Below are 12,869 nucleotides of genomic sequence, written 5' to 3'. Positions count from 1 at the left end.
AAGCTAGTGCCCAAAGCTTTTATGATATTTAGAACACGTCTCCTAAAGGCCGTGGTTTCGGTCCCGACGGGGTATTTAATTTAATTAGTCTCGGGGCGCAGTCTATTTAATTACTTGAAGTACGCACTTTTAAGCATTTCAGTAATAAGTAAATTACATTACTTACTTTACTTAAGTAATCTTTGTTGGAAGTTATGGCTTATAATTATACTTAGTTTCATGATTAAATTAAAAAACATTGTAAGATTTATATGAAATTACACTCTCGGATAGTGACGTTGACACAACTTTAACGTATTGATTTTTACAGTCAATAAACTAACAAATTTATCAAAAACATCGGTTTCAGTCCAATGTTACCAAAATTTAAAAGCAACTAAAGCAACCAATATTTTGACAGTTATTATAATTTATTACCTATACAAAACTAATTATACATTTCGAAGAACTTAGTTTGTTCATTTTAATTCTCCACCAACATTATTATATGTTTAAGCCGACGAAGTAACGAAAGTTAGCTTTGCCAGAAATCGAATCAGCCTCTGAATATACATCATAATATTTATTCACTTCTATTTTCACATGAAATCAATGTGCAACAGAGTGAGATATATTAATAAATTGTTTTGTTTCAGCTCAACATGCAGGTATCATGGGTGCGACATAGAGATATCCACCTTCTGACAGTTGGTAGATACACATACACCAGCGATCAGCGGTTTCGAGCGATACATTTACCGCACTCAGAAGACTGGACTTTACAGGTGATACATTTTAAAAAGTAGGATTGTTCGCGGCTGTACTCGCATTAGGATATTGAGAGGCACACCAATGGCAATAAAAATAAATACTGAAAGTATTTTAGTGCCTGTGCTTCTTGTGGTGATTGGTCGGACTTGAATTCGTATATGCGGTGATGTTAGTTATTTCGACTATGTATTTGCGTGGCGTTCTCACGAGAATGTAAAAGCGTGCTCCTATTTCACCATGCCGCCTGCTGATGGAGGACAAATCTTTATTTTTAATTTATTTAACTATTAGTAAGTTAAGATGTCATGTGGAACATGGTGTAATGGTTGCAGCTCCTTACAAACATTGTGTAAAACAAAAAACTTGGCCATTAAAAAGAGTGGCGAAGTGTTTATTGCCAGTTCTTCTCTTTCGTTCTACGCCATTGAGATCTGGCAGTAAATGTAAAATTAGAAGCACATCTATTCTTGTTTAACGTTCGTAAGTGTACATTGTGTTACCTATAAGAATATATGAATATTTATTAATACTAAATAATCGAAAAATAGAAAACCAACCTCATGTCCCACTGAGAAAAGAAAATGTAATTATCGAAGACGCGAGAGGCACGTCTCGAAGAAATTGATTTCTTTTCCTATTATTTTCTGTGTAATGAAACAGTTTCTATAATAAATTTGCTTGTATATAAATAAACTGTAATTGTTTGATGCAGATGCCTTATAACGGTTACCTTATGCTGTAAAAGATTTTAATATCATGTAATAGATAATTGATCAACTAAACCGCATCAATCTAAACAATGTTTGAACATTTACCTATTCATTCGTATCGTATGCCTCAATTAAGGCAAATTTTATCACTGAAACATAAAAATTGTCTCAAACATGCAATACATTTTAAAGCAAGTCCATTTAAAAATCAATGTAATTTAATTGTAACGAATAATGCTACGTAGCCAAAACAAACATCCGCCATTTTGTCCCTCAAAAGGTTCCGAGGTTGGTTTAATTCTGAGATGACTGAAACCCTTTCAACGCTGAATCCGGTATAATAATATTTAAATACTGATAAAAAGCGGCGAGGCAAAGAATCTTCAAAAATGCTTCTTTCTTGCACAGTGTTATCATGAATTGTCAAAATTTCTAAGCCATTTATGTGGGGATGAATAAAGCAAAATAGATAAGAATCTTAAATATAATTCAGATTATTTTATACAGTACAAGCCTTCGCTGAACAATAGAATGTAACAATTACAATTCCACGTCCATTATAATATAAATAAAATAAAGTTTACGGTAGAGCATTGTTCATTTCAAAATAGGATTTCACATTAATAAGATTCGTATTGCAACTCTTTTTGAAATGCTTTTGTTTTTTTCATCGCAGCACAGAACTTGTCATGATAATGATGGTCTTTGTTTGTTGTTCACGATGTATAGACATTCATTTAAAAAAATATCATTCATAAAATATGGTGCTTGCATTATAATTATAAGTGTACTGGATTTATTTGTAATTATAATTAATGTTGAAGGGGGTTTTTACGTTTAAATGTATTATATTTTGTTGGTAGATTTTTAAGTAATATTTGATAAATGTCTTACCTCCTATTTCCATACACAATTTACTCACAAATTTACTATGAGTCGTACTTTGTTCTATAGAAAAGTCTACGTCTCATAGCAATTATGACTCGAATATGTAAACCAGAGATTAGTATCGTATAGTTTATTCAATATCATTAGTACAAACAAGGGTACATTCAAATTTCGGGGGAACATAGAGTTGTCCCCGAAAAGACTTATGTTAGGTCTTTTGTCTCCTACGCACCCTATCTACTTCTACAGTCTTCATCAGACAAACACAATAATTATTCTTAAGTCCCTTTTATAATTTGTTTACAGATAAAATACCCGCAGCACAGGGACTCGGGAATCTACGAATGTCAGATATCAACGACTCCACACATGAGCCATTTCATACATTTAAATGTTGTCGGTAAGTTAAATCATTATTTTAAATAATACAAGTTTACTTGATAATAAATAAAATTAATCAGTGGCGCTACAACCTCTTTAGGTCTTAGCCTCAGATTTCTGAATCTGTTTCATGATCATTTTTAAATATAATAGGCAAGTAGGTGATCAGCCTCCAGTGCCTGACACACGCCGTCGACTTTTTGAGTCTAAGACATGTCGGTTTCCTCACGATGTTTTTCTTCACCGTTCGAGCAAATGTTAAATGCTCACATAGAGAGAAAGTCCATTGGTGCACAGCTGGGGATCGAACCTACGACCTCCGGTATGAGAGTCGCACGCTGCAGCCACTAGGCCAACACTGCTCTCCGGTTTACTTAAACACGTTCAAATATAAATTATAGCTACACCTACAATTAATAATATATATGGCAAAAAATTAACTGACCATAGTCCACGAGAATACAAAACAATTGAAGGCTATATGAAGTGCGATAGTTACTGTTAACGCATAAATTCCACGTAAAGAGGAAGTTTACTACAATGTCAACAATATAATTTGCCATATGTTGAAACTATATGAAAAACCAGCCGGCTAATCCAGACTTAAATAATTTATTAAGGGATAAGAAACCCTAGGTTGGTTGCGGGTTGTTGCCCGTCTCAGACAATATTATGAAATATTATTTTACATTTATGTTGAATCGTTGGATCTGAATAGAACCAAACTGTGTTAGTTTTTGCATAATAATTTATGCAAAACTTTTCGAATTATTGAACCAATTTCTTTATGTATTTAAATATATTATTAAAACTGTTATTTCTAGGTGTAAAATAATATTTCTTTTGCCGCAAGACGTATTAAAAACTGATTGATACATTAATTAATACATAGTAATTATAAAAGCATATTTAAAAATGTTCTGCTAGAATTAAATTTTAATTAATATTGGGCTCGTGCTGTTATTTTCGTAATTTATTTTTGACATTAAGGTTAATGATTTTCTTAAGGTTATCCCAAGTTTTCATATTCAATACATGACATTTGCAATTACTCCACTGTGGCATATTACAAAGCGCTTTTGACTCAGAAGTTGAATGTTTTCGTTTGAACAAGAAAACTAATTAACTCGGCTATATTGAAGACACGCACATCGTAACAAAATACACATAATAGACCAAGTTTTACATTGCTATTTTATTTGGTAGGATTTTATGAGTTTAGTTTGTTTGGAACTTAATTACACTAACTAATGTCTTTAATTAAACTTATTTGAAGATAAAACATTAAAAATTATGATGCGTTGGTACATTTAATAAGGACTATATTAACATGATTTAATGTTTCTGATATATAAACTGAAAAGTTGAGCTGCTCTGATCTATGAAAATTTTACGAATATAATTTTTTTTAAAGAAAAATCATTTTTAACGGATTGAAGCTATGTATTATTATAAACTTATAATTATTATAAATTTAAAATTATGTAAAGTAATTATTAGATATAATAATACATAGCTTCAATCCGTTAAAAAAGTGTTTTCTTTAAATGTGTAAAAGTTATGTTAATAAAAGACAAAAAAAATTATGAACTCACCGCAGTAAAATTTTTAGGCGCGAAACTATGGACCAAGTGTTACTTGAATCTTTCAATATAAACGAATAGGCAAAATATGCAATATTGTACAAATAAATACAACTTCAGAAATATTTATTAAAAATAATTAATTTAATAAAAATTATAATCATCAGCATCTTAGAGCAATATTATGACGTATGTTTATCATGGTTTGTTCCAGACAATCCACGCAATTTTAGTCTTAACCACTAAAAGCACGACCTTCATAACTGCTAAAATATCGACGAACATAGTATATAAATATATCAGTAACCACGTTATAATCCGCCATCGTTAAGACTGTTTACTGCTAGTCGTTTATTATCAAGTCATAAAATTCCGAGTCGACCGCCGCGCCCGCAAGAATAAAAAAGGTCTGAATTCATACAACGAAAGCAGAATCTAGCATTTTATTTTAATGTGCACTTTATGGTTCTAAAAGACAATTTAAAATGCTGAAAGTATGAATAGTAATAAGAAAAGTCAATATAAAAGAAAGTCTTCCAGCAAAGTGAACAGTTTAATGGGAGTTAGATTAAAGGCAGTAATTGAATCCGGTTAGATGATTGCTAAAGATATTTTGCTTTGCGGTCTTCACTGAGCACTCAGAGATGATGGTTTGGTTTTAAGAGCTGGTTGAGAATTTTTAATGGATTAGTTAATCTATATATCAATTATAATATTTTAAAGATATCGAATAGTCAGGCTTACCCTGTTTACCTTACCTTACCTTCAATAGCAATTTCATTTCCATGTACCAAATTATTTTCTGTAGTCTTAGTTCACTAACCTGAAACAAGAATATTATAAAAGTCAAGTCGCATGGTTTTGATGATTAACCTACAAATTTTTAGCAATATCCATTATAACACGCTATAGAATTCTACCGATGGAATATTGTAATAGGCATAAATAATATTAACATAGATAATAAATATTACACTAAGACTTGGTTATTGTACTTTTCATTCCAAAACTAGCTATCTCCCGCGCCACGTTGCGCGAAACACGAAAACTACTAGTTTTAATGATGGACGTCAACAAGCAATTTCTTTTTATTATATGTGGTTATTACTCTTGAATCATTCTTTCTATTAATAAAGCAAAAGTCAATTCCTCTTAATCATGGTAATTAAATAAACAATACACAAATAAACATTACTGTGTAAAGTTTGGTAGCTTTATATGTGGCTTAACTATTTCTGGATAAAAGAGATCAGCGTTTGACACTTAGGGTTCGAACTGGGCTAAGTTCTTCACGGACCAAATCTTTAAATCTCATTTTACTTCGCAGAAAAGGTTTCGAAGGTAACTTGATTTCGTTTACAAACCAGTGAATAGAAGAAAAACATTTATTTGATTACCGATATATTTAATATAATAAAAATTATTTATTGGTATCATTGGACCTTTTCTTACCCAAACTACACAAAATATAAATAAAAGAAGGATTATGGAACCCGAATTTATCTAAGAGAGATACTATTTAAAGTTCCGGGTGAGCCATACCCACTAAAACCTCCTCGGGTTGGGAAATTGTATGAAAACTCATAAAACACTAGTTTTGAAGTTATAATGCCGCTAGATTAAAATTAAATATATTAGAATACTTCATATAATACCAACACCAAAAATAATGCCCTGTTGGTGTATGATATATTTAAGCCTCCAAGCACGAGTGCTAAACTTCGTAAGTGAAACTAAAAGTCAGAGAGATTTTTATTGAAATATAGCTAATATTCCAACTTAGAGAAGAGCAACTAAAAGAGATATACATACCTTTCTGGAGGGAACATTACACACAAATAACTAATTTACCTTTCAGTTAACAGGTATTATTTATTTAAAAATGCCTTATATTAGTTGTTCGTCTAAGCCACGATTAATTTACCTTGAATACGTCCCATTCAGAGTAACACAAATAAAACAGGACTAGTTCGGCTAACATTCACATTTATATGTTAATAAAGTTCGTATAAACCAGAGCATTGCGGTTTCACCTCAGCAAAGGTATCTAGAATCCTTACTTTACCAGAACATATGTTAGATAATAACATTCAGCTATATTATATAATATCTTCATTCATTATATACCAAGACGTTTTCAAACACTGTTTAAAGTATTTAAAAAGCGATTCTTAGATAGTATATTTAATAAAGAAGTAAGTACATGTAGCCGCACACACGACGATTAAGTTATTTTTTATATGGTATATATCAGGTAGAATTTTATATTTATAGTTCCATAAATTTGTATTTTCATTAAAATAACTTTTGGAAATCATTTATTATTTTATAACGTTTAATGAATGACTCACAGTGTAGCGGTTGTGTTGGTTTGTTTTCATTTACAGCTTACACACTTGAAACGAACCGAATGGGAAAAGGGAAATCATTTTTTTTATTTATCTTTCATAATATTTTTTATTTAATTTTTTCTTTGATTATTGTTATTTTGTGTTTATGTGTGTGTGTTTTTGTTTGTAATAAATAATATTTTTTATGTCTATTTCGAACCAATGAGGTCTTATTCGTAAAGCAAAGCTACACCATCTACAAGTAAGAAACAGTAACTCGGTATACAGCGGTAATACGCGCAATTCTAGGATTTTTGATACAAACTTTTTACTTACGTTCAATGTTTTCATAGACTCCAGGTATCTATTGGAACTCCAATCAACATTTTACACAATACAACCTAAATTAAAAGGCTGAAATCCCCAGTGTCTTGTTAACGAAGATAAAAAGCTCTAGCTAAGCTCTTAATAAAACTTGACAAAGTTGGACTGAAAAGCCTGTGTTTTTATTCGTTACCGATTGCAATTGTTCCAGAGCCAACGACGGAGATAATTGGCGGGCCGGAGCTGTATATTGATCGGGGCAGCACTATAAACTTAACATGCGTAGTGCTCTACTCGCCTGAACCACCAGCGTATATTTTTTGGAACCATAACGATGCGGTCAGTTCAATTCATATTTTTTTTTATGTAATAGGAGGCAAACGGACAGGAGGCTCACCTGATGTTAAGTGATAAGCCCATGGACACTCACAATGCAAGAGGGCTCGCAAATGCGTTGCCAGCCTTTCAAGAATTGAAACGCTCTTTTCTTGAAGGACCCTAAGTCGAATTGGTTCGGAAATACTTCTGTGGGTAGCTGGTTCCACATAGTGGTGGTGCGCGGCAAAAACTGCCTTAGAAAACGCTCAGTTGTGGAACGACGGACGTCGAGGTGAAACGGATGATAATAGCTTCGAAATCATTTGATTTTTCCCAACAAATCTTCATCACACTGCACATTTCAATTTGATAAGCAATCGTTAATTTTCTCACACAATTCACCATCAAGATTAAACAGAAATAGACTCGTAAAGAAATATAATCTATGTAAAGAAATATAATCTATAGACCTCAAGTCCTTACTGAAAAGCGTTGTTAATTATACGTATACGTTTTAACAGATAATAAGCTATGACTCGCCGAGAGGTGGCGTGTCAGTTGTGACAGAGAAAGGTGAGACGACAACATCGTTCCTTCTCATTCAGCAGGCGAGGCCTTCTGACTCGGGGACCTATCAGTGTAACCCCAGCAATGCCCAGTCGAAGAGCGTGGTGGTGCACGTACTAAATGGTGAGAACTTATACTTAATATTCTACTTAATGAAGATGACGAAAAATTATTAAAAAAAAAATATTTTAAGATATTATGGAAATTATTTACAGCTTAAAGAATATCAGTTTGATTTATATGAAGCAAATCGTTTGTAAATCAATTTTATCGTAATAGGTCTTAATTGGAAATTGGATATTCTTTTGTTTACTCATATTTAACCTAAAATCGATTTAAATTCAAAACAAGTAACACGTAGTACGACCACTAAACAGCCCTGCGATTCTGTAACTCACTTTTCGAACTCACACAGAGGTTTTCGCATCGGCGGTCACTCTGAAATCAGTCGTGAAGCAGTCATTTTATGATTTGACATTCTGATAAACAATAAACTACAAGCTCCCACCTTTTGAAAAGTGAGTTACAGAATCCCAGGGCAGACATCGTACAATTCTCTATATAACATCATAACTGAGGGTAAATTATGAAAATCACATAGAAATAAATTTCGTTTTCATAACCTGACTCATTTTGATTGTATCACTAATTTTCCTTGACCCCGCGTTGACGAGCAGTAAACAGGTCAAAGATAAAAGCTCCAATCTATTGAAAAAGCTGTTGATTTTCTGTCTACTAAAATATTCTTCAGGTCACGGTTTATGTAATGCGGTGTGTTCTCACGATTTCTGAATTCGTACCAATGGCGTTATAAACTAAGTGTTCCATGAAAATTTTTATAGATAAGTAGGCATGCCTGATATGTGTCATCTATTTTTGCATTATAGTCATTCTGGTTTTCTTCACTCAATAAGCTATTATTGTATGCATAGATAAAAATCAATTGCTAAAAAAGCCAGGCCTTGAACCACGATCACAGGTTTGAAAGTAGAAGGTACTTTAATATCATTCCTAAACAAGAAGAGTTCCTTGTTTAGGTGATGAATCATACCTATTATCTATATACTCAAGTACTCAACAATGTATTATGATGACCCTGAAGTTAATTAAATTAGTAACAGCATGATTGCTTAGAACTAAAAGTCGTATTAATTTATCTATTTAATCTGCAATGGAACTTTTTATGTCGGCAAAGTTAAAGACAGTTTTAATGTTTGCCATAGAAGCAAATTCTATTTTTCCCCTATCAGGTGAGTATCCAGCGGCGATGCAGCGCGGAGGACAAACATTTTCGCCGCACACTCACTGTATCCTACTTGCTGCCATGCTTCTCTTGGCCGTGTCTTGACATCAAATGGTTAGAGGTTTGTAAATAGGTACCTAATAGCTATGCTGACCTTTAAGGATTATTTTTTTCTTTTTTATTGTTCTTTTGTTTCATTCCATCTTTGATTGGCCTATAAGCCAATATACGCTAAGAACTGAATAAGAATCTTTTTATTTCAAGACATCTGTATCTAGCCTGTGTTCTAAATACCAGTTTTAATTGTGATGAGTCGTATATTCCTCTATTGAAAGCATTTGACAGTCGTTCTCTTCAATGGAAAAATCTATGTTTGTAGATTCCGAGCAAAACTATATTTATAAACATTTGAATTGACGATGCTTCTTTGTTTTTTTTTGTACTTTTCTAATGCTGTGAATACTTAAAGGTCAGTTACGCCAATCTAATATTTATGCTATTTAATAGTGTGGGTTGTGTTGTACCATACATATAATTAACTCTCCGAGCAAGTAGCAAACGTGCTTGTTACGTAGAATTGTAAATATCTATTCTCAAATTTTGTGTCTAAAGTCTTCGTGTTTTCAACCAGTCCTTGATATTTTATATATAACGAGACGACATCGTACATAATATTTACATTTTACTTTTAATACAAAATTTAAGGAAACACAAATATTAGCCTTTTAGTTATAATTTTATTGATGAAAATCTTTAGATTTTAGGATGTTCATATTAAACGATGTTGCCTCTTACATATTGTTACAAATCAAATCGTAGAATTTATTGAATGTATGATTAGAGTACACCGGAAAAGCAGCTGACAATACTATGATAACAGAAAGAGAATGTGCATGTACATACTATATGTTAAATATAATGATATACGAATCACTTTATTTAGCTTTATTTTTGGTCTAAGATGTAAATTGTAACTATAGTTATTATCATATAAACGTTTACTACTGTAAATATTATAATTAGAAGAATTTTTACAGGCTATCTCTCGTATTTTTTTATTTTTAAATCATGTGCTTTTAAAGGTCTGTAAATAAGTATGTGTAAATTAGCTAAGATAGTAAAATATATGAAATATTTAGGTAAACTATATATAATTTTAATAACGCTATTTAAATGTTCTTCCGAAACAAACATTCCGGTAGGTATAATCCCAGATCTTATTTCGATATTAAACTAGTCAATATTCGTTTATTTTATAGACGTGCCCCGTCCTACTTTAAATCTGTGTAATGTTAAAGTATAGAATTTCGAAGTGCTTTTACGACAGATACTGTCAATAAAATGTATTTTATGTTAGCATTGGTAGAAAACCCGATCTGAACGTAAATGTGCTTTAAAAGAAGTCTAAAATCATGTCCCCTTACAGTTTAATAATTTTTGTTTATCAATACATTGTTAATCAAACGCAGACGGCTGTATAATCGACCTTTACTCTTTGTATTCATTTCTTAACTAAATCATACACATCTGCGTTGGACGTAATTATAATTCTTTCGAATCGGTGTTAATTAGTAATTGATGAAGTCTTCGACTATGTAAATCAGATCTCCTTTAGTATTAACAAGTTATTATTATGTGAAAGTTTATTATTGTATACAATAACAATAGTATTGAGATTTGTTGTACGTATAATACTTGTGCTTATGCACGATATAAATTATGTGTATAATAAACATTATAAAGAAAATAATAAAGTTTTGAAAAAATAATTGCGTTTTAGTCAAACCGCTTTATCTCAGTACTTTAAATGTTGTTCTTCAGTTATCATTGGTGTTGATTGAACTAGGAACCAGATATTTTATCATTTTAAGTTGGTCTTACCCATCGTACATCGTAAGTAAAGTGATATAAACGTTCCATCATCATTTATTTTCTTAGGTACGTCATCAGTTCTTTCAGTATAACCTAAGCCTACCTTAGATATAAAATTGGCAACCAAGATTTCTTTGCTATAAGTATAACTTAAATATCTGTTATATAGTAAGAAAGTAAGGAGAATATAATAAACGCTTACGCACGTGGTGGAAAAGTAGTGTCTTGCGTCTAAAATTGTCTCGTAGCCGCCTCCATTAGTGGTCGTACTTGAGACAGTAGAAGAGGCTCCACCCCAGAAAATAACGATTAAACAAATATCCATTAACGCACGAGCATTATAGATTCATATTACGCTTACAAAACTTTTTGTTTACATGCGAGGAAATACAGAAAGCCGAATAAGAGATGGGCTGGACCCAGAGGCGCCTTATGAATATCTAATCGCGTTGAAAAGAGATGAAAGATGGCGTGCCTAATTTATGAAGACGTTTATTTACATTTTGCGTAGGCAGTTCGTTGGAGAAAATGTGATGTAAATTCGTTATAATTTGATCATTACTATTTTATTTATAGAACATAATAAAAGAAACTGAGTTTATTAAAATCCAATTCTATTTGTTATAATGTTTTAAACAGTAGAAAGTCTATAATAGGTATAGTAGTAAACTTTAGTAACCAATACCGATGTACTTACTTTCTTCAAAAGTTCTCGTACGTTATCTCTCACCCGTACGTCAAAAATGTATTGGATTATGACATACGGGAGGCAAAGTTCGCGGTAAGGCCTACAACGCACTAGCGGCTGGCCGCAATGCGGTGTGCCGCTGCGGCAGGCCGCGGTTTATACGGTCTGCCGTAGCGGTATGCCGTATTCCGGCTAACCGTCCCTCGTCAGTGCTTCTTGAAATATTGCGCATGATAGACGTTGATGAAGTTGCGGCAGTTATTTATTTATATAATCGTAGAAAATATCGTCAAAAAATCTCTGCATAGTGTCTAGCGCAAGGAACAAGCGATGACTGAGGCGGGTAGGACGTGGTATTTGCGGCTAACCGCGCCGAGTGCGTGGAGGGACGCGGCGCGCCGCATCATTCAACCGGTGCGGCTCGCCGCAGCTCCACATCAACCGGAGCGGTTGACGGTTGACCGCAAGTCAGTGCGTTGTTATCGTGCGGTTTCATGTAATAATCGATGTGCGGCCCGCCGCAGCGGCACACCGCAATGCGGCCAGCCGCTAGTGCGTTGTAGGTCTAAAGCTTAGGTTTCCTAGAAAAGAGGTGCCGTTAATCCGTCAATAGGCCGTCATTTTACGATTGTTAATAACGCCGTCTTTAATTTTTAATATAATGCAAAAAACATCACTTTCGCTCGTCCAAGTCACGTTTCCACTCATTGTATTAATTAAATATGGGCACCGCTACACGCGAAAAACGTTGAACTAATGTTTATCACCGCTATGACGGCATCGCTATTTGACATTACGGTGACACTCAACGTTCTCTAGGAAACCTACTCCGATGTTATTTATGTACAACGTATGGGTGACGTCACCCAACGCTACATTACGGCCGTTAGATAACGGCACCGCTTGTCTAGGAAACCTAAGCTTTAGTTTAATTTCTGAATCACTCTTAGTTCTCGTCGTCACACAGTGTAAGCACGAGATTATTTTATTAAATTTAAAATAAAAAAAAAATTGAGATACTATTAATCTGTTAACATAATTATTTAACTAGATTCTCTCTGCATCTTCTACCGCATTTATGGTAAATGAGAGTGTTCAGAGGAACTCCTCTGAACACTCTCCATGGTAAATGCGGACTAATACCTGCAGCTGAGTTTCACCATCGAACGTAAAGGCAGAATACAAAATACCATCCGTATCACCTTGATGTCCGTC

General features: G+C 33.2%; 1 protein-coding gene across 2 annotated transcripts in view; it reads left to right on the top strand.

Annotated features, from left to right (window-relative positions):
- Positions 1-10,829, top strand: part of LOC125059329 — an 80,678-nt gene extending 69,849 nt beyond the window's left edge. The window contains exons 4-8 of one of the 2 annotated variants that reach the window (XM_047663707.1): positions 636-764; positions 2,655-2,748; positions 7,178-7,305; positions 7,806-7,974; positions 9,102-10,829. In XM_047663707.1, the coding sequence (XP_047519663.1) occupies positions 636-764; positions 2,655-2,748; positions 7,178-7,305; positions 7,806-7,974; positions 9,102-9,199 (618 nt within the window). In that variant the 3' untranslated portion in view covers positions 9,200-10,829. Of the gene's footprint in view, positions 1-635; positions 765-2,654; positions 2,749-7,177; positions 7,306-7,805; positions 7,975-9,074 lie in introns of both variants that reach the window. The other variant, XM_047663706.1, reaches the window with a different exon arrangement.
- The last annotated feature ends 2,040 nt before the right edge of the window (positions 10,830-12,869 follow it).

The sequence above is a fragment of the Pieris napi genome, chromosome 19 (genome assembly GCF_905475465.1).
Source record: "Pieris napi chromosome 19, ilPieNapi1.2, whole genome shotgun sequence".
NCBI classification, from domain to species: domain Eukaryota; kingdom Metazoa; phylum Arthropoda; class Insecta; order Lepidoptera; family Pieridae; genus Pieris; species Pieris napi.
This window is presented reverse-complemented; position numbering and strand designations above follow the sequence as displayed.